Source organism: Siniperca chuatsi, linkage group LG17, assembly GCF_020085105.1.
Source record: "Siniperca chuatsi isolate FFG_IHB_CAS linkage group LG17, ASM2008510v1, whole genome shotgun sequence".
Lineage (NCBI taxonomy): Eukaryota > Metazoa > Chordata > Actinopteri > Centrarchiformes > Sinipercidae > Siniperca > Siniperca chuatsi.
The window spans coordinates 1,506,751-1,529,403 of record NC_058058.1 but is presented as its reverse complement, the minus strand read 5'-3'; the positions used below and the strand labels follow the sequence as shown (position 1 = coordinate 1,529,403).

Sequence of the window (22,653 nt, the reverse complement as noted above, 5' to 3'; positions counted from 1 at the left end):
GCTGCCTACGTTCATTCACCTTTTAATAAGGAACCACTAGAATCCTCAAAGTGAGACACAAGCTCAACACACCTCTGTTCTCACATAATTATCTAGATTGCTTATTTACTGCAGGCTGTTTAGACTGCTTCTTGACAGTTTCCATGATCAGCACATGGTTCATGTAAATATAGTATTTCATCGTAGAAAGGTTTCAGTCGTAGTCATCTGGACACTGTTTTCAGAATCAAGACGTTTCGGCTCCCATCCGGAAGTCATTCTCAGTTGTGAAAATGGTCTGAGAACTCAGAAATTTAAGCTACTCTGTGTTGCTTAAGCCCCGCCCTCAGGGAGGAGTCTACCTGAGTTTCTGCTGAGGAGTCTACCTGAGTTTCTGCCAGACTCCTGGTCTAGTTTCACCTGCTGCAGACTCCTGGTCAGTTTCAGGTGAAACTAGGCAGGTAAACAGCAGACACTCAGGTAGACTCCTCCCTGAGGGCAGGACTTAAGCAACACAGAGTAGCTTAAATTTCTGAGTTCTCAGACCATTTTTCACAATTGAGAATGACTTCCGGATGGGAGCCGAAACGTCTTGATTCTGAAAACAGTGTCCAGACGACTACGACTGAAACCTTTTCGACGATGGAACACTCCTGGACGAATGAGGGACTACACCGTCTTATAGCTTTTCATGTAAGTTTAGCTTTTACAGTCATGTTAAAATCACAAATTCACTATCACACAGTCCGGTAGTTGGTCCAGTTTGATTGGTCTGCACCAACTTTCTACTGACCCCAACAGGTTTGGTGTGAAAGCACTTGCAGAGTCAAAAAACTTGAATAATGTCTGCAGAGTCGGTTTATAAGCTAGACAGGTCAGCAGCCTCTGACGTAGCTGACGTTAGCTATGTAAGCTACCGAGCTAATGTAAAGTTTGTTGTTCATGCAACATAGACCAACATCAGCAACACATTCACTAACATTTTACAGACATCCAACAGTACTCTCATTGTTCCTTGTCTTGCTGGCTGTTTTGTCAGTTAATACTAAAATTAAATACATACATGAAAGTCTGAATGTTAGCATGCTAACTTTAGCTTTTACTGGAATGAATTACAGAGGATTCGAAGACTTAAATGTCTCATCCCACTGGCCGGTTTTAAACTGTTAACTTCAAATGTATTTAGTAATTGTCTCTGATGCTGTATGTGCTTTTGTTTGTCTGCTTATGGTTAGTATTGTGCATCATGGTTAGCATTGTTATTTTTTGTCAGAGAAATTCCTTGTGACTCAATATACAGATACTAAATAAATGAACATGTCTCCGTTATAAAACTGTATTCAAACTGGACGAAAGAAAGTTTTACCTGAAGTGCATGCTGGAATATATGCTACTAAATTAACTTTCTCAAACTAAACTGAGTTTAGTGAACGCTCAGTAGGATACTCATCTGACATCATTTGATTTTAACTTCCAACCTAAATGCAGCAGATTTTTACAGACAGTAGACTCGAAACAAATTCAACAGTCAGTTGATTTGACTGAACTGCAGTTTCTACACTGGGCTAATTTCTTCAGGACAGCAGTTCTTTGCTCTTTGGCTCTCACAGCTCCACTCTTGTCTTTTTTAAATAGGCACTTTTCATTCTGGTCGTCTAACCGGGCCTCATTTAGATGCCAGGTGAATGCAATTAATTTACGTGGCAGAATATAAAACGAGCCGCTCTCTAAGCTCCGAGGACTCTGGGACTCAGATCCACTGCTCTTTAAAAAAGCGTGTTTAGTTTAGAAGCTGCAGCTCTCTGATAGGATCAGGACTGCTCAGCTACAAACCTGCAACACGTTCCCTGCAGGAATGACGCAAAACAACCCAAACATGACAATGTCAAACCGAGCCAGTGATTGACTTTGAAGAGGCTCAGAGACGCCTGATAAAAGACGTCATTCAGACCCGGATTGTTTTAGCGTGTGGTGACGAAGAACAACTAATCATTTATCTCGTTAATTTTTTCTTAATCCTCTTGATTCATTGTACTTTGCACAGTGTGGTGACCCTCCTCTGTTCACCTTCCTCTCTATCACTGCTGTTGTAACTGCTGACGTGATGCAGCCTCTCCAGTTCACTTCAAGTGTTCCTGAAAGACGAACTCAGTTTAAGTCAAGTCGACCACATATCAGAAATCTCTATTTGTGCTTCGTACTGCTGTCTCTGTCCCCTCTCTGGCTTTAATCACAGTAATGCAACTTATAGAGTCTTAATGGAATTCACTGCATGGGTCTGCTGTCACTCTGTGAATACCTCGGCTGGTTTACAAGCAGGACTCCTGACAGTCAGGTAGCAGCCGAGATGCAGCCATGAATACAGAGCAGGCAGCTCAGCGAGGCGGGGCTTTGGTCTGCTGGATTGCAATCTAGTAGAGGGTAATAATGTCAAACTGAGCGACGAGCTACTGTACATCAACATGAGTCAATCGAGCGGTAATAACCAGATTTCTTCCGGTTGAGTTTGAGCTTGTTAGCCAGGGACGAGGAAGTTCCCCGGCTCTAAGCGCTGAGTCGGACTGCCCTCCAAAAACCCTCCTGTTTCTCTCCTCAGCTTTGATTTTATTTGTATCTTCTGTGAAATTCACTCTTATTCTCCCGGCAGAAGTATTATTTAATACATCTGCTGCACTCCCATCTGTCAGTGATGGAAGAAGTATTTAAATGCTTTACTTAAAGTCAGTCTGAATTCTTACTTTTTGTGCAAGGAAATATAAACTGTAATGATACTGCAGCTGTTTTTCAGAAGAGGACAAAACAGTTTTTAGACATTTGTGGAAACAGAGTCTAGTATCTAAGTGGGCGTTTCCCATGGCAACGATTGAGTGACAACAGAGGCCGCTGCTAGGAGATGTGTTGTTAACTTCAATGGTGACTACTGACTGAAGGATGTCAGACTGTCCTATCAATTTTGATACAAATCAATTTTTCTCATTTTAAAGTCCAGAGTGTAAATTATCAACCATTTTGATTTAAGACGTCTGTTTTGGGAGGACCCATCATGCTGTCAAAGCGACTATAATCAATAGTCTTATAATACCAATGTGAAAGGTGTCTCTGGTAGTGATGAAGCTACAGAGAACCATCAGCTGAACCTTCCCTCTCAGCTCTCAGAGCGTCGTTTCCAGAGAAGAAGCTGTAAAAAGCCTCTGAACGCTACCTGCTGAGCAGCAGACAGCAGGCAGACGCAGTCAGAGAGCAGCTGCTGAACATAGCGGAGCATCTAGCTGCTAAAGAGCCAGATGTTTCCCTCAGGAGCTGCTGGAGACCGAACACAGAGCTGACAGAGAGAAGACCGGACCGACGTCCATCAGGAGACACAGACACGCCTCCTGATGAAGCGTCATGTGACTCTGACTCGCCTCCTGATGAAGCGTCATGTGACTCTGTAGCTGCTGGAGGCGGAAATAAGCAGCTGTTTGATCACAAGTTCAACATGTCAACATAGAAGGTGCTGATGTGTCAGTGTTGTGTTCACTACTAGGTTCTGCTGAAAACAAGTGCCAAAAAAAACAGTTATTACAGGTTGAAGGTTTGTATTCCACGCAGAAAATGGAAACTAGTTAGCCCCGTTCCCGTTATTTCTTCTCCTGAACTCTCCGCCTCTTTCCCATGACTCTCTACTTGAATAAACCCAGAAAAAAGAAGAGCTTCTTACCGTAGGCGGAGTCGGCTGCAGACTCCTGGTTCCGTGTGGTCGCCAACACATCAGCTGCACAAAAAACAACACAACCACAGTCAGATGCTGCAGCACCAAAATACATTTATCTCTTTAAAATTCTCACTCTCATATTCATCTCATTTATGGCCCAGTTTATTGTCTGTATCATTGCTGTAGTTTTACAATCCACTGACTTTTACACTGTTTACACCGCATATTCTAACTATTATCATCAGTATTGTGGCTGTAAAATGCCAGGTTTATCTTACCGTGACAGCTGTCTGGGTGAAACGAGTGGTCGCCCTCGATATCCTGTTCAAACCCCGCCCTGCAGAGAGACAGAGGAGGAGGAGAGACAAGAGAAAGAAAGAAAAATCGGAGTTTAAATAAACAAAAGAATAAAACATTGAATGAAGGGCAGAACCAGACACAGCGCCTCCACTCATGTCGGTTGCCATGGGTTACAGTTGACTGGGCAGTTAATCGATGATGTGTTTCCAGATAAAGAGTAAAGACAACGTTAATTAGATTATGTCACATAGTTCATCTCCAGCTCATCAGTTACTTTGACGGATGAAGACTTTCAGAGGTCGACTGAGGAGAAAAAGCCAACAAATTCACCTTTTTTGGTCATCTAATTAGGGATAAAGGAAGGTGCCACTCATCCAATCAGAAGACAGACAGTGACAAGAGGCAACCGTGAAACACACACTCACACACACTGAGTTTCAGCAGAAGTAAAGTGAAGCAGTGTAGTATATCTCACTGCGGCTCCAGTAAATGAAGTCATTTACTTTCCTCACAGTGTCTCCGGCTCTCGGTTTGTGTCCCAGCAGTTTACTGTCTCTGCCTCTGTCGCCACCGACACTTCCATCTGACCTTCAAATCAATTTTAAAGGGGCAACAAATCAGGTTTTTACTGCCACACAGCACAAACGACTGCAGTGAAACGGCGATGTCAGAGACGATGGGCAGGAGACGGATTCTGATTCTGCTCACCTGCTGAAGGTAACCGGAAACATACAATAATTAAATCCTCTTCCTGGGTAATCATTTATTTAAATTGATGGCAGAAAGAGGCAAGACTTTATTCCCAAGTTCCCCAATGCAAACTCAAAATTCCCTCCATGTTTACCTGTTGTCTTGATTCATTCAGTATCAGTACAACAGAGTCATGCCATACTAACCACTGTGCTGCTCTCAGTTTGACTTCCCTAACAGAAATCCTGTTTACAATCTCAAAAACTAAATTTGGTGACACAGTAGCCAGGTTAATATCCTCCACCATCACTGCCGGCTGATGCCGAAATACTTATCTACCCCAAGTTCACCGAAAGGTCCAGTGTGGAGGGTTTAGTGGCATCTAGCGGTGAAACTGCAGGTTGCAACCAACTGAACACCGCTCGCCTCGCCCTCCCCTTCCAAGCGTGTAGGAGAAACTACGGTGGCTGCGACACTCATGGAAAACGTGAATGGCCCGATCTAAAGCCAGTGTTTGGTTTGTCCATTCTGGGCTACTGTAGAAGCCTCCGTGGAAGGGGACCCGCTCCCCCTGGAGATATAAAAGGTAACGAAAACACAACCATTCTTATTTTCAGGTGATTATACATTAATGAAAACATACTTCGAAATATTATATTCCATTTCTGCCAATAGCTCCTCCTGTCTAATGTTACACACTGGCCCCATAAGTTAGCTCTTAAATAATCCTCAATAAAACAGGAGAGGGAAGATCTCTATGTGGAATTTGAATTTCTGACAGTACGCATCATCACTGGTGACATTTCAGAAGTCCATGAGATTACAAGAACAGACGAGAGAGCAGACAGAGCCTGGTTTTGATTGATGGGACTGCTGTTCATATGCCATCTCCTACCAACAGTCAACATCGGTTTCTTTTAACTATGGCCACAATCTGTCTTTAATAAGTAGCTTTAGTTGCCTGAACTTAACCAAACCTCAACCACAGAACATTTTATTGAACCAGTCAAATAGGACATTTTGGAAGGTGCTGACAAACAGTGTATTTTATGGTTTAGGTATGAGGACATCATTATCCACTTTTAATTTCATGTACATCTGGCCAGTAGTTTTGGAGACATCGTGCTCAGTGTTGGACAGATGGACCAACATCGCCATCTGTGGGGAAAAACACCCGTAAACAAAATCTAAAGCCTTTCAACAATTATACTGAGTAGTTCTGGCAAACGTCTTATTTTTTTAAAGTCAGCCAGAGTTGTTCATGATGAAGTTTTCTATCTAAAGACAAAAACAAAAGGGGAACCATTTGGCGCTGCTCCAATGAACCAGCTTACAGTCATAAACCATCAACACGAGGTTGGAGTTGCCGTGATGTTTCTCGAGGTGGACGGATATTTTCCCAGAAAGATTTCAGAGAATGAAAAGGTACTTTGTTTTTCAAACTGCGGTGCTCTGAGACAGAACCATTCATCAGTCTGATCATGCTCAGCCCACGTCCTTATTTATTTGGCACGACGTGTTTCCAGCTCTGTTTATCACATTCTGTCTGTATTGGAAAACACATTTTCCACCTGAGTGATCGAGTGAGTAAAGAAACATTTATTCAAACTTTTTGTTATGATACAAAAACACTAACAAAAAGACTTCACTGTTAGTCTTCACCTGCTCATACTTTATAAACTTTCTTATTTTCTGTTATTCAGTCTGTCTTATTCACACATACAGCGTTTTTATCTTTTCTCTAATAGCATCAGTGTTCTACCTCCTAGCTGTGGATTCCCTTTGCACTTTGCTGTCTCTGTATTTATCACTTTCTCTTTTCCATTAAGTTTTTACTTCGTCCTCCATCCTTCTGTACTCTTTCATACCTCCCTTCTCTCACACTTGTTTTCTTTTTTCACACGTGCAGTCGCAGTGCTGTGACGCTGCTGCGACAGACGGACACGGCATTGTAAATTCCTGATTTTAGGGTCGGGGTCAAACGTGTTTAAAGCTGTTCTGAATGGCCACACTTTAAGGCGGAGAGAAAAGCCGGCCGTCAGAAAGAGCGCGGAGACGAGATATTGTGCAAATATGGAGATAACGGCGCACATTTTCAGACAGTCTGTCCTGGAGGACCATTGGAAGGTTTGGGGGGAGAGTGTTTCCAAAGCCATTTGGACATCGGACAAGCAGTTCTGAAGAAGCATGCCGGCAACGTAAGCCTTTGCTCATGGTGTTACATAAACTCAGAGAGAAACGCCACAAATGCTTTTGTTTTTCTACAACTGCAGGTACACTATGTGATGAAACGTACGTGGGCACCCCTGTCCACATACGTAAGTGTACTTTTGGTCTGAGTCGGGGTTTTTGGCACTTGATTTTTGGCAGTTGGTGATGTTACTATGGATAAAACTATGGATCTGTTAAGAAAATTGTCCGTTTTCCAAGACAGCACCCAAACCATTCCCATGGAAGTTGCTCACTGACTGGAGACTTCTTCTGGCCAAGCCAGCTGACTTTCTGCTGGCTCCCCCACACACCAAAATACTTTAATGATACAGCTCTTCTAGACTCCTAATTTTATTGGACTAAATGCATCAAATTCTGATTCTGCAAACAGTCATTCTGGGGGTTTGTGGCACATCATACAGCCGTTCCTTTTGTAATGACTGTGAATGCTGAAAAGTATTTTTGGGCCAGTGTGCATCACGTCATCCTGCAATACAGAGTGTGGCCACTACACCAAAAATCCCCTCACAGCCCAGCAGTGCTCCTGGAGGCGTGGTAGTGTTTGGGAATGACCCTTGCCTGTTTGAACATGACAACGCCCCTGTGCACAAAGCCAGCTCCATGAAGAAATTGTTTCCCCAGGTTTCTGTGGAAGAACTTGTCTGCACACGGCCCTAAATGGCAAATGGCTGCATCCTGTTGCAGAAGAGCGGAGGCTGTTCTACCATCACATACGGCTGCAGTGCCCGACCGTTCACATACTTCATTTAGTGTACATTTTCTTTTTCTACATTCACAGACAAAAGATATGTTTTCTCTCAATAAATACAGACCACATAATCCTATAAAATGTCAATGAATCATGCAACAGAGGAGCTGCAGAACATTTCGATCACATTTAATGAACTGCACATGTTCGGATTTATTATGAAATCATTATGCTTTCCTGTCCTCGCTCGCTCTATATTTACCTCTCCCCACCTCACTTATTTGCTAACTCATCCGCCCCCTCAGCACTCAATATTTAGCTCCCTTATCACTCAGTCTCTCTCTCCATCACCATATATCCTGCATCTCTCGAGCTACATTTCCGCCAGCGTGGGCTGAGCTGTAAGCGAGGAGAGAGAAAGAGAACGGGAGGAGGCTGTTGCGACGGCGAGCCGCTATAAATCCCGAACCCTCTTGGGCACCTAAACGCCTCGTTCATCTAGCGGGGAGTTACTCGGAGGCAGGGATGAAAATAGACTCAGTCAGTTCTAAAATACAGCCAAGTTATCAGACGCTGTTGTTGCTGAATTGTATTTTCATGTTCTCGACGTTGAAGCTCTATAGTGGAGGTGTTAACAGATCTGAAAGGCTGTGAAATGTAATCAGGATGTATAAATGTCTGCAGAAACTTTCAGTTAAAGGAGCGAACATTTGCAGGTTCTGTGCACTTCCATGAGGCATTCGTGCTGATGACATATGAGTTTTAATAAACATTTTGTTTAGGTGTGATCTCAGCTCTCTGCTTAATCGACTGTCTCCGTCTCTCTTCAGCTATGAGGAGTCAGTGAAACTTGCTCTGAAAGACTTGAGACTTAAAATCAGCTCGGTATATAGAGCATTATACAGCAGACTCAACAATCATGTCATCGTTATCAAAGATGTCATTAAATCTAATGCTAAAGGACTTAAGGTTCAAAATACTTGAGGTGTGATCTCGAATAACTTGAGACTTGACTCGGACTGGCCCTAAAAGTCTAAAAGTCTTGAGACTTGACTTGAGAGTTCCTCTGAAAGACTTACTTAAAAAACATATTTACAATTTGAGACTTGACCTGGACTTGTCTCGAATGACTCGAGACTTGACTCGGACTTGCATCAAAAGATTTAAAAACAACTCTGTATACGGATCAGTATTACACCACACTCAGTCATGTCACGTTGTCAGTGCCACATACAGTATATCAATATTCATGCAGAAACATAAGTTATTTACCTTCAATAAATCCAACCCTGCCGAGGAACAACAGACTGATATAACTGACATTTAGCACGCTATAATGAAGACTCATATCTACGGGGCACGGAGGGGTGAAGCGCCTCGGCTCTTACATGAGTTTAAACCTGACAGCGGTGATATTCCTGCACTAGTAACAGTCATAAACCCGACCCCGCAGGTCCAATGAGGCGGCAGCAGGAACTCGCCACCCACAGGTGAGATTAGGGGAGGTTCTTAAAGTGATGGAGGGAGGTAAGAGGTAAGTTGGACTGTGTGAAGATGATGAAGGAATAATAACTAATTTGAATGGGTTTGCTGGCGTGTGAGTGAAAGTGTGTGTATGTGTGTGTCATGTTGGCTGAACACAGGGATGAAAAACAAGTACATTTACTCAAGAGACCAAGAAAAAACAACAGCATCAGTCAATTGTTAAAATTCAAAATACAAAAATGATACGTTTATGTTTAACTGACGAGGACCTCGAGGGGTTTTATGAAATATGATTGTTGCCTGTGATTTATGATCGTGATTATGATTAATTACGATCTCATGTCTGTGCGTTAAAAGAGACATTTGCGCTCCTGTAACTCACGGTGGACGGTTCAGAATCGATGCAGCGGAACCAGAGATATCATCTTTTTTATTCCACACGTTCTTCTTCCTTGCCTGGTGCCTAAATTACCCACAATGCAACTCTTCCTCTGACAGTTGTGTGTGTGTTATGCTAGCGGCGGCTACTGTAGTCTCCAGCCTGCAGCAGAGACGAGCAGCAGCTGCAGAGGTCTGCTGAGCTCACTTCTTTCTGACTCCACACCAACAGAAACCCTTCAGCCCCGACCGACGCCGACTCGAGTGACATCACTTCCTTCCTCTGGAGAGACAAAATGCTTTAAACTACTTTTTGCAGTAGAACTCCCCAACACCTGGAAACACACACTGATGTGGAAAATCGGTGGAGGATGTAGCTAGCCTAGCTGAGCATAAAGACTGGAAGCAGGGGCAAACAGCTAGCCTTGCTCCGTCCAAAGTTCAAAGATACACCTAGCAACACCTCCAAAGCTCACTAATAAACGTTGTATCTCATTCGTTTAATACATGCACAAACAAGAATGTAAAAACCACAGCTGTTGGTTTTACAGCGCAGTTGCTGCTTTGGTACCATGGTGCCTGTACGGAGACCTGTACACCGCAACAACACTGAGCTCACTGCAGCTGTGCTCGGCTATAACGACCCAGGAAGAAAAGACATGCAATAACGCGATTCTTTGAAAAAAACGTCTTTGTCATTTCATCTTTATTTGTCAACAAAAACATGCAAAGAATTCATTTAAAGGAATAGTGAGACATTTTGGGATGTATGCTCACTTGCTTTCTTGCCTAGACTGAGACTGATACCACTCTCATGTCTGAACGGTAAACATGAAGGTACAGCCAGCAGTTGGTTAGCTTCGCTCTGTCCATCAGTATGCACCTGCAGCCAGGAGACGGATGGGGAGATGGCTGGAGTTCTGTCATCATCGTGAGGTTGTCAGGCAGTGGAGAATGATCCCCTATAAAACGCCAAGCTGTGACTTTAACGCTTGTTTTTGTACTGATTAAACAATCGAGACGTAACGTGAGCTTTAGTGAGCGTCAGAGGTGCTGGTAGGTGGATTTCACCCCTGGATAGAGCATGGCTAGCTGTTCCCCCCTGTTTCCAGTCTTTATGCTAAGCTAAGCTAACCAGCTGCCGGCACCAGCTACATATTTAGCGTACAGATGTGAGTGGCATCAATCTTCTCATCGAACTCTCAGCAAGACAGTGAATACGTTTTCATATTCCAGTTTATTTTTGTCCACGACGCTCTACGTAGATTAACGGTTCTGAACTAGAACACATGGAGTCAACAACAAATGTCAGTTTGAGATTTTGAATGCGGTTTTCTTACTTTTGGAACAGAAGCAGGAAGTTACAGTTTCACTTCTGCTCTCAGTCCGTCTCCATCACTGTGTTCGAGCAGGTCTCTGCAGTTTAGGGACAAACGTCTTTGTTCAGAAACAGATGCTTCAGCGTGTGTGTGTGTGTGTGTGTGTGTGTGTGTGTGTGTGTGTGTGTGTGTGTGTGTTGCTAAAGCAGCTGTCACCCTACCTTTGGATCAACTTAAACAGTATAGACACACACTGTCTCTGACACACACACACACACACACACACACAGGCTGTCTCCAGGGAAACGGCTGACTTGCTGCCACGACAACCGAGTCCATCTGGTGTTCATCTCCTCTGTCTGTCCCTCTTCGTTCGTTCCTCTGCTCCCACCTTTTTTCTTTCTTTATTGTGTGTCTCCCTCCACCTGCCTCCTCTCTCTCTCTCCCTCCATTTTCTCTCTTCAGCTGAAGTTAGCTGAAGTTATGTAAGCTGTTAAACTTCCTCTGTTTCCGTCCTTCCTTCACCCTCCATCTCTCCGTCTCTGCCTCCCTCCCTGGAGGAAATCTTCCACTTATCGGCTGAAGTTGGAGAAGCTAAACTCACTTTAGCTCCGAGATGTTCAGTTGAGTGAAGCTGTGAATAATACCTGTCTTTAGACCCTGCTCTGTATTTATGCCTCAGCCAGGTGAACTGAGGTCCAGCTGTTGTGGTTTTCTACACTTGGTTTGTTTCCTAAAGACCAAACTTTAGTTTGATTGGTTCCTGAAACCCCCAATTTAGCTGGTCTGGTTTGAAATGTGTAAAAAACTGTGTAGATACAATCTAAATTTCCTTTTGCGGAGGATGCTGCAGAGGCAGGCCGGGGCCTGGTGACTGGGCTGTACTGTGTCGGAGGTTTTGATGCTAACAGAAGCAGATCAGATGCAGGATGAGGGACTGCTAAAACTTGTACCGCTGTGATGTGATCTTCACTGACGCTAATAGAGGATAATCACCAAACTCGGTCAAACTTTCCTCCGCTGCAGAGCACACGGGACGAACGCTGGCTGCTCTCGCTTCAGCCTGGGACGCAACAAACACCAGGCACGTTATAACACATTATGATGCTGATTAAAGGCAATGATGTCTGCTGATGAATTACATGGAATCCTGAGACTTTTAGTAGGTCAGTGCGGTAGCTTTAGTTTAGAACGTAGGACTAGACACAGAGAAAAGTCATTTTCTGCTAAAAATCGCTGTCGTCCCTCCGCTGAATCCATCTTCTTCTTCTCCTCTCAAATCTTTCTGCTCTACTCGCTCTAACGATCCTTTCCTCCTCCCTGCCTGGAACTTTCTTCCCTTTTCTTCCTCACTCGTTGGCCCTGCGGTCACTGTAATGTCATCATCGTCCAACAGTTTGGCTCTGACCTTTGACCTCTGTGCTGTCAGGATTAGGGAGGTCAAAGGTTCAGCCTCATTTTTTTCATTTCTCCAGGCCAAACCAAAAGGTGCGGACATTTAATTGATTCAGTTCAACCATTTCATATGAAGACAGTCTTCGGTCCAGACTGAAACATCTCAGCATGTTCACGCTCCCCTCAGGATGAGCTGTAATCACTCTGCTGATCCTCTGACTCTCCATCTAGCGCCACCATCAGGTCGACATGTTAACGTGTGCAGTGCTGTGGTTTACCTATACTTCCGACTTCTGCAGGATGACGAAACTACGCTTTCAGATTACTTTATTCGCTCCAAACTAGTTGATGGGAACATTTATTTTTTTTTTTTTTAATTGCTACATTTCAAAAGTCTGCTTCAAACTCACTTGACAATTAATGGAAACATGACTAATGTCAGCTCAAAGTCTGAGGCTGAGGACTGTGTAATACGCTCGAAAGCTCAGGAAGAAGCGAGTCAGTGAATCTTGAGTTGAGAGTGTCGAGCTCAACATTTCAGCCAACATGGATGAGAGGTGGATGCTTGGAATAGGAGAAAGTTTGAACATCAGCTCCAGATCTGAGCAAACTTCATCGGCTGATAAGAACCGTGTGACTCGCTCAGAACAAGCGAGGAGGTGAACCTGGAGTTGAGGTTGTTTCGTCACCTCCGTGGTCAAAAGAGTACTCCGCTGATTTAGTACTGCACTCTGATGTGGAAAATCGTTGCAGTTGCACTTTAAGGTTCGGGACCGACGGAAGAAACTGTCTCCTGCTCACTCACAGGTGCTGTTGTCAAGTAGGAGTAAACATGTCGTTTCAGGCTCTGAACAAACAGCTGAGGCTTTTCTCTTTTTCTAACCGAAGGGTTTTAGTAGCCGAAAGTCCTGAACCTCCTCGCTGTGACTCCTGTGCAGCAGGTCTGTTTCTTATAAAACATATTTGGCAAAGCAAATTAGTGGTAAGGGGCTGACATGCTGATTATTAAAACAGAGAGAAGAGTCATAGACAATAGATGAAAACAGCTATAAAGCTATAAATATGTATAAATATGTTAGCTTGTAAAGTCTGTGAATCCACCTTATCAAAGCCAGAACTGACCGAGACTAAAGTGGAAATCCCTTCAACGCGTCGAGACAGAAACCTGTCTGGAAGAGAATTACCTGACCTTGTTTCATCTGTCTGCCTCTGTGTGTCTTTCTACTTGTTTTACTTCCTCTTCCTTTAACTCTCTGACACAGATATCTCCATCTGAGCGGTTCTCATCCATCTCTCATCTCGCTCTGCTTCTTCTGTCCTTTCCACCTCTTGCATCACGTCTTCGCCTGCCTCTTCATTTCCTTCCTCGTCTCTTTTCATCTCCGCCGGCTCATCCTGTCCATTTTAATCTTCCTGCAGCGTCTCTGCACCATCTGCGCTCCGCTGTCGTTTGTATTAAAATGCCAGTTGTGTCTGCTGCTGCTGTAGATATTATTGTTTCCTGTGTGTGGAGGAGTCAGGAGAAAACTGCATTTCCACGCCGTCTTGCTTCTTTTTCAGCAGCTGAACCGACACGTCCAGGTTCAAGAGTAAAAGAAGTGGACCAGAACAAACTTCTGCTCCTCCATAAACTCTGTCATTTGAGGTCCGTGTACATTCTGCCTATTCACTTTTTCATTTCAAACCAAAAACAAACAAACAAACAAAGAAAGAAAAGAAAAACAGTTCTGTTTTTCCAGGTTTTTGTTTATGTCGGAATCAAAAACCAACGGTCCAGTTAGGAGCCTCATTAATAACAGTGAAGAGTGTGAAACCTATGGACAGAATAGTCACTGGGCTAACTTCTAGTCAATGAAATAATAGTGAAATTAAAATATTCCAAATTTTTCTGGGGGCCCCTGGAAGTCCCTCAAGGACCCCTGGGGGTTCCCAGACCCCACTTTGAGAACCGCTGCTTTAGACAACACTATTTGGGAAGGACCACGCAGGCTTTTTCCACATAAAACGAGTTAGGCTCTTAATTCACCGGAAAATAAATTATACATCACACACTATTTGGATAAAAGGTATTTCATGTCTAAATGAAAAGAACAAAACAAAACCGATCTTTATTTATGTATTTTGTATTGATCTTCTAACGTCACCTGGTATCGATCCTCTGCTTGCATAATGTTACACTTTAATATATTTACTTTTACTTCTGTGTCACCTGTCTGCCTTTCTTCATGCTTCAATTTAAAACAGAAAAATTAAAAAATTAATTTGCAAAAACCAAAATTGGACCGTTTTTTTTTTTTTATTTGGTCGACCAGAACTCCAACCTTCCATTAGGAGGAAGGCAAGAAGAAAGAGGAGGAAGACGAGGCCGATTTCCTTCAACAGTAGCTAAAGACAACATTAAAAAGAGCTAATTAGCTCCCTGTTGACCAGCTTTAACTTTGACCAACCTGATGACTCGTGTGAACTCAGCCTCCTCCGACCAGCAGTGTATGAAAAGAAAAGACACCCGACCCCCCCGAGGCTCGAGGGGACGGGCGAACGGACAGAGCTGCCAGCTGTGGAGGACATCACAGTCAGAGTGAGTGCGGATTATTTATGCCTGCCTGCTGGAATATTTGGGTTTGACACTGATTGTGTTCAGATTTATAAAACACGAGCTGAAAATGTTTTTAAATTTATGATAAAAACTGTATCTAATGTATTCCTTTTGTTTTCTCTGTTGCACCAAACACGTACCGAACCGTGACCCCAGACCTGAGGCACTAACTGAACCGTCACACCCCTAATTTTAATGTAAATATGATGCATTTGGGAAAAAGGTCTTCAGTGATTCAGGAACTCCTTTAGGTGCTTCTTTAAACTCCCAAATGCTTTTAGCTTGACTTTATATTCAAGGCACGAGAGTCGATCCCCTGCGTTTCTGCGCTCCAGTCCATCAATATGCCGAGACAAGATGAGATTTTAGCAGCACACACACACACACACACACACACACACACACACACACACACTGCAGCAAGTAGCTTGTGAAATCAAATGTGTTCCCTTGCACCACCTTCCAATCAATAACTCCAAAGCGTCAGGTAGCTCGCACCCACTCCACAGCACTTCATGACAATCGATCTGCGGCCAAAACGTCAATTACCCCCCCACCACCGCCCGAAGTGATATTATTTTCATATTTGTCCCTCGGGGGCGGGTGGGGGTGTTTTATTCCTGGGAGCTCTGTAAATATCATCAGTTATAAACTGCTGCAGGTCGACCGTGTCCACCGCTGCAGCAGAGACGAACTCAACACATCAGTCCTCGTGCTGGCTGCGTGAGTAAAGTTCTGTTCGGATATCGGTCTGGGTTTTAGCCAGAGTGACTTCTAATGAGCACCGTGGCCTCGCAGCAAGGAGGCTCCGGTTTCCCCCTGCAGTCCAAACACATGCAGGTTAAGTGAATTAGCGACTCTAAATTGCCCGTAGGTGCGATTGTTAGCGAGAATTGTTGTCTGTCCCACTGTGTCAGCCCTGTGATCGACTGGGTGTACCCAGAGAAGAAGCAAGCATCAGGTCTCAGAGGTCAGACGAAAAGATGAAGAGGATCAGATGATGAAGATGAAAGATGTCTGCACGTCACACACCTCTTTAGACTCAGAGCTTAGATCTTTTCTGCACTCTGCTTGGATCTGGACATGCTGTCTGGATGCTACGATATGTACTGAAACAGAATCACCGTTCTATAGTTTGCCCACCAGAGAGTAGTGACAGCTTTATTTTTTAACAACTGTTTAAAGGAATTTAAGGGAACCTTAACAAAAATGTTTACTTGTATATAATCAGGTACATTGTGCAGAGACGATTTCAATTTCAAAGTGAAAATGCCAACAAACACTAACATGACCGCCACGTACGCTGTCCCGAGCGCAGAGATGTTTCACGTGACTGATGACATCGCTGGTGCTTCGGACAGCGCTTCATTCAGTTTGACAGTTTTTTATTTTTTATGAGCCACCGGTGAGTGAAAAGACTTCCGGGAGGTAACGACTCAGAATGGTGCCATGTAGTACGACGGCCCTGAATCAGGGTTAGTTAAAAATGTTCGGACTAAATTTCTGAGGAGTCACATTTTTTTGTATCAGTTTGGTAAATTGCTCTAATATTCACTCTGGAGAAGGAACCAGCCGCAGGAGCAAGTCAGAGCTGCATTCAAAGGGTTCGTCGTTCCAAATGAGAACCAAGACTCTGAAACTGAGCTTATTGAAACTGCTGGATGTTTTATCAGGTGTTTGTCTCAGTGCTGCTCTGTGACACCAGCAGCAGCAGGCAGCAGCTTTCAGCAGCAGCTAATTCACTTTGAATCACTCCTATGATCCAATGCACAGTTAAATGACCCTGAGAAAGACTGCAAAGAGGCAGGATGAACTCTTGCAGCCGTTATTCTTCTCCTGCCTGCATCTGTTGTAGAAACACACGGAGGCTGTGCTGCTCAGCTGCTGCAGCATCTGCCGCCTGGACTGAAACGAAGCGCATCGGCTGTAGCGGCACTGCGGGGACGGCGGCTGCGTGATCTGCAGAGCAGCGATCGAGAACCGGCCGAGCACGCCGGCCGTCTGCCCGAGTCGGGACTCTGAAACGATTCCTCAGCTGAGCGTCTCCTGAGAAAACTATTTCCCCAGATGATCATCAAAGTTTCATCTAATCTGATCTAAAACCTCAAGCCCGTGAACACCAGTTCCTGTTCGCTTTGTTGGAGAGAGTTAAAACATTGATTTAAATATCAAATTGTTTATCGAGCAGTGAAGAAGAACATGACTCACTTCCTTTATGAGTGTCCGTGACTCAACAATCTATCTCCAGTCAGCTGAGCTTCACACACTGTTCCCTGTGTTCGTACGCAGCAGTACCAGAGGAGTGATGGGGTGGGGAAGATTTTGTTGGCACAAACTAACTGAGCATGGTTTGAATGCCACAGCCATCCAGGAGTATTGATGCTGGCCACGTGCACCCCTTTATGGCCACAGGCTACTCGTCTTCTGACGGCTACTGCCGGCAGGATGGCTCTCCATGTGTACGACAGTCACAGGATCTGATTATGAAGATTAGTAAGCGACCAATCTGCAGCCACTGTGTGACGCTGTCATGTCAACATGACATGTCATGTCAATGTGTAGCTGGCCGTTAGCGTGACAAGGTCAGGAAACGTGGAAAAAACTAACTTTGAAGTTAACTGAGAGGAGATTTAAGGTTATCGAGAGAGAGCTGAAGCTCTTCTCTGCTCCGCTGCCACCAACACAAACTCCTGGACGTTTACTGCACTCGGGGAACAAACTGAGTTTGATCGTGAGCCCTTTTCAACAAAGTTTTATGACAAGAGATTTATACCAACAAAGTGCACGCAGTATATTCCCACCGACATCCATTTTAACATTTGTTCCCATTATGTTTCCCCATCCATCCTTTCACTTTGGCTGTGAGTGTGAAAGGCATCATGGATTTACATCTTACAGATATACGACCCTTCGCTCGCCGCGGCAGATATACGAGCCGAGCCGTCAGAGCTTTATTAGCTGTCAGATTGATGACGGCTGAGTGGGAAGAGAGAAAAAAAAATGAAAAGAAAGAGAGAGAGAGAAATAGGAAGTGACACGTACTTGAAACCTGGCGCCATGTTGGCACAACTCCCGGTCCGCAGCCAGATGCAGTATGGGTCACGAGAGGCCAGGCAGGCTCTGGAGGAGAGGAGACAAGGAGGAAGAGGGACGTTTGTTGTTTAGAAAAGCTTGTATTCAAACAATGGCAGAGTCTCAAATAAAAGCATACCATACGTTTCCACAGCACCGATTAAATCAGCACAGAGTCGCGTCAGACTCACCGCTGCTGCTTCTACCGCTTACTACACTTCTACATCTGCTCGGCCTCTTCATTTAGTGTGAAGATTAAGATTAAGTTATTTTCAGGGCGGTTTAGGTAGTGTCATGTGACGCCTCTTCACCTGCCGTGTTCGGTAACCGTGGGTACTTCCAGAAAACTGTTTGAATGCAGGCAGTAATGGTTGTTTCAGATCGATTATATTTCCAAACAAGGCTAATGCAGCTGAAGTGGGGAGCAGGAAGAGGTAGAGACGGGAGGAGGGAGAGGGAATGGAAGGAAACGAGGAGACCGAAAGAGACAATAAAGGGAAGAGGTGGAGAGAAAAAGACGGATGAAAGGGGGAAAAGAAAATGGTGCAGAGACAGACAGAGACTGTGAGGGAGATTTTAACAAAAGCGAAACAGAAGATGAAAAAGAGAGAAGGTAGAAACAGAAAGAGAGAGGGAGAAGATGAAACAGATGGAGAGACAAAAGAGTGAAAGGGGGAGAGAGGGGGAGAGGATGCAGAGTCATTCTTCTGTATCAGTTGCTGCCACGTGTGAGTCTGAATGGCTAACTGTCTGACACACACACACACACACACACACAGTTGTTTTGGCTGGCCTGACTGTGAACTGTGTGTGTTTGGCATGTGAAGCGTGTGTGTGTGACTGGCAGAGTGTGAACAAATTGAACTGGTAATGGGTGACAGGCTTTGAGACAAGATGAAGTGTCTGTGCGTGTGTGTGTGTGTGTGTGTGTGTGTGTGTGTGTGTGTGTGTGTGTGTGTGTGTGTGTGTGTGTGTGTGTGTTAGACATTAAGAAGACAGTAGGTTTGTGTGACAGCTTTGTGTGCGTTTATGAATACACATAAAGTTTGTCAGTGATGTCAGATTATAAATGTTTACTTAATCTAAAAGATGTGTGTGTGTGTGTGTGTGTGTGTGTGTGTGTGTGTGTGTGTGTGTGTGTGTGTGTGTGTGTGTGTGTGTGTGTACTCCACTGGGAACTGAGGACATGAGAGACCACTTATACTGTCATTCACTCCAGTGTAGAGAAAAACAGAGAGAGAAGAAGAAGAGTGGAAGGGAGGATGGAAACAAGGAGAGGATGAAGGGAAGCTAGTTTAGAGTCAGGTCCAAGTCAAGCCTCAAGTCCACAGCGGCAAGTCTACATCACGTCTCAAGTCATTCTGAGAAAAGGCTCAAGCCACATATCTAGTCCGTTAGAGCAAGTCAAGTCATTTGAATCAAGTCCAAGTCAAATCTCGAGTGACTTGAGACGGGTAGCAAGTTATGTCTCGAGTCTGTTAGAGTAAACTCTTTCCAGCAAGTCTAAGACATGTCCCGCGTCAAGTCTCACGTCCTTAAAGAGCAAGTCCAATTCAAGTCACAATTCATTTGAGGGCAAGTCAATGCAAGTCAAGTCTTGAGCAATTTGGGTCGAGCCTCAAATCCTTGCTGACAGGTCAAGGTTACGCGTCAAATCCTTTGAGACAAGGCTCAACTCGAAGCTGTCTTAGGGCAAGTCCAAATGGAAGCTCAAGTATTAGAGAAAGCCAGGTAATGTCATTTGAGACAAGTCTTAAGGCCCCCAGAGTAAGTCACGTCTCAAGTCCTGCCCCAAGTCTGTTAGCGCAAGTTTGAGTCAAGTCTCAAGCCGTTAGAGACAAGTCTGGGTTACATCTCAAATCTGTGAGATCAAGTCCCTAAAGCAAGTTAAAAAAAGTCGTTTAAATAAAGTCCAAGTCAGTATTAAGTCTTTGCAGACAAGACTATGCCATTTATTAAGTCATTTGAGAAAAATCACAAATCAAGTCTCAAGTCACTTGAGACATGTCCAAGTCACATCTCAAGTCCATGAGGAGTCCAAGTGGTGTCTCAAGTGATTTGAGGCAAGTCTGAAGTCCTTGAAGACAAGCCCACATCAAGTTAGAAGCTATTTGAGACAAGTATTAATAAGCAAACTGCCAAGTCATAAGACGAGAAGTGTCAAGTCTTTCGAGTCTGCTGACCGCTAAAAGGACATTTGGTATTTGAACATTTTGCTTTCAAGGCTGTTTCAAGCTGCGTGGCTTTGCAAGGCCATGTCTTATAATAATATATAAATATATATAATATAGAATTATACATTTTTACTGTTCGATGGTACCAGAACAAAACTTTAGTCAGCTCTTTAGGGAGGGAGTCACGCCTCATGTAGGCCAAGGTCCAAGTCCTCAAGTCAAACTTGAGTCTATTTTTCAGGTCTACAGCTCTGCTCCCAGACGACGAAGGAGGTGATGAAGAGATACAGAGTGGCTTTGTCTTTTTCTCCGTGATGGAGAAACAGCTGTTGGAAGCTACTCTGTGCCATCGGCTGGCATTCATTCATCCTACTCAGTAATTAAAATAAGTCTGATTAGTGAGTGTGAGTGTGCACGTGGGCCTCGCCAGTGATGAATGTGCTGTAATTTGGGCAGTGAGCTCTGTTTAGTCTAATGACGTCTATAAATGAGGTTCTTTTTGCTCATATTTAGCTATTCAGGCATCCCCATTTCCCCTGGCATGTACTCGCTTCCACAGTATTGATTATGTTGCCAAATTAAGCTCCATATATTAATGTTTAAAAAGATTCCCCCATCCTGATTTTTGGATGTTTTCCAGAATTAACAAAATTACAGTATTTCGCTGCTTTTTATGCTGTCACGTTTCAGAAAACTGAAGCTTTGCTGTTTTTATTTTAACAGTATCCTGTTTTTAACTGAGTGCACAGGACAACAGAAAGGGGCAGTGCTAATCTGTCTTTTTTTTTTTTTTTTTTAAAGCAGGTTGAGGAGCTGGTTTCAGTCCTTTTGTCTTACTTTTTACAAGCTCCGTGTTGGGTGCAGCGGCTGAGCGGCACTCTGATGACACAGCTGGTGAAGGCTACGAACAAGGCATGATGGTCCTTATCCAGCTCCAATCCCAGAACCCTCCTGTCCTCCTGACCCTGAACGTTACACCTGGACACACAGATCATAATTATATGAACATGGATATTAAATGGTTTAGTAGCAGCGGTAGCAGTCCTCAGCAGAAGGACGAGCACTAGAATATTCTACTCGGGTCTTACTTGGATGGACTGTATACGTCGATGTCCTCCAGCAGTTTGGATCCGAAGCTGTCGTTGGGATGCGTGTTGGCCAAAACCTTCAGGACTCTGCCGTCGTCTGAGCCCAGGAACATCACCGTCCGGTCCTTGTAGGGGCCAGCCGAAACATCCACCACAATCTGGGTCAGCTTGGACCTGGGGGTTAAAAAAAAAAAGGAGACTCAGTGATCTGTGAGAAACTGTAAAATCTGTAAAAAATGTTAAACTTTCCTGTTGCCGAGGGAATTTGGCTGAATGTGTAAAGTCAACAAAGTGTCAAAGACTAAAATAACAACAGTTCCTCTTTATTACTCATATAAACCTTGACAGTAACCCTGTTATATCTTTATACATTTAGTGTAGACAGAAGGGCAGTGCCTGTAAAAGCCAAGAGTCCCCAGGGAACTTTTTTTGGACTTGAAAGTAACTTAACATAATGTAACTCACAATGGCAAACAAATCAAATCTATCTTGTTTAATTGGTGATTTGGATTTTTAAATGACTTAAAGGCAGTAACTTTCAACTTACAAGCACACAATGTATGTGGAGGACATTTACAGCTCTCCATGACAGAAAACCTCAGAGGGCTCTGATTGTCCCGCACTGATGTTATATAACTTAGAGGATCTGCGCAGCCCTTTGGACATCATCATTATCTGGGTCAGCTCGGGCCTTTCCAGAGCGGAGGCTAATTCGACCGTGGAATAAAGAGTCTCTTTCCCATTCCAGACTGGTAATTAGAATCCATCAGAAACTCATTTGAAACCTGCAGACGCAGATTATAAAAGGTCAGATATTTTCAGAGCGTCGAGGCAGAGACAGCGAGGGAGAGAACTTCCTGTGAGCTGACGACTAATCAAAGCCGATACCGATGATTATCCTCCCTGCTTCAGGTCGGGATGATGGATCCGCTGCCTCTCAGAGCTGCAACTTTAAAACACGCCTCTTCGGGGTACAGTTGACATTCTCCACTTTCCTCTTGACATCTTGGATCTCTTTCTCTATCATTAAAGCTCCCAGGAGAGCTTTGTTCCTCTGTTATCTGGGTGGACGAAAGCTGAAACCTGACTGCTGACTAAACTTGCTATACAGTTAAATTCGACGATCATTTCAGATACATTTCTACATTTAGATGCAAAGACATGTTAAAAATTCCCATCACAGTCCGGGAGCTTGTGATGTTGACTCAGTTCACTGGCTCTGACATTTGACGACGGAGATTATTTTAATGTTGCATCTTGTAAATCACTATGTTGCAGAGCCGTACGTAAATGTCTACCAAAAAAAAGCAGACGTAATGATCCATCACAGAGTGGCAGAGCAGAGAGGAAGAAGAAGTCATCTGTCTTCTTCTATTACAACTAAATCTTATCATCCAACACAAATCAGCCAGTTAACAACAACAAGTGGATTAAAGTCACACTTCGTGTCAGAATTACTCTCCGCTGTTTTGATATTTACTATTTCAACTTTATTTACTATTTCAACTTTCGGTCGCGAGGTAAACAGTAGAAATACGGCGTTAACGTTACAAAGCAGTTTAC

General features: G+C 43.9%; 1 protein-coding gene across 1 annotated transcript in view; it reads right to left on the bottom strand.

The window, feature by feature from the left end:
- The window catches only part of LOC122864524 (semaphorin-6D-like), a 111,909-nt gene that overhangs the window by 25,048 nt on the left and 64,208 nt on the right, over positions 1-22,653 (bottom strand). The window contains 5 exon segments of the mRNA XM_044172056.1: positions 3,680-3,733; positions 3,952-4,010; positions 17,799-17,876; positions 20,840-20,980; positions 21,091-21,264. Coding sequence (XP_044027991.1) covers positions 3,680-3,733; positions 3,952-4,010; positions 17,799-17,876; positions 20,840-20,980; positions 21,091-21,264 — 506 coding nt within the window.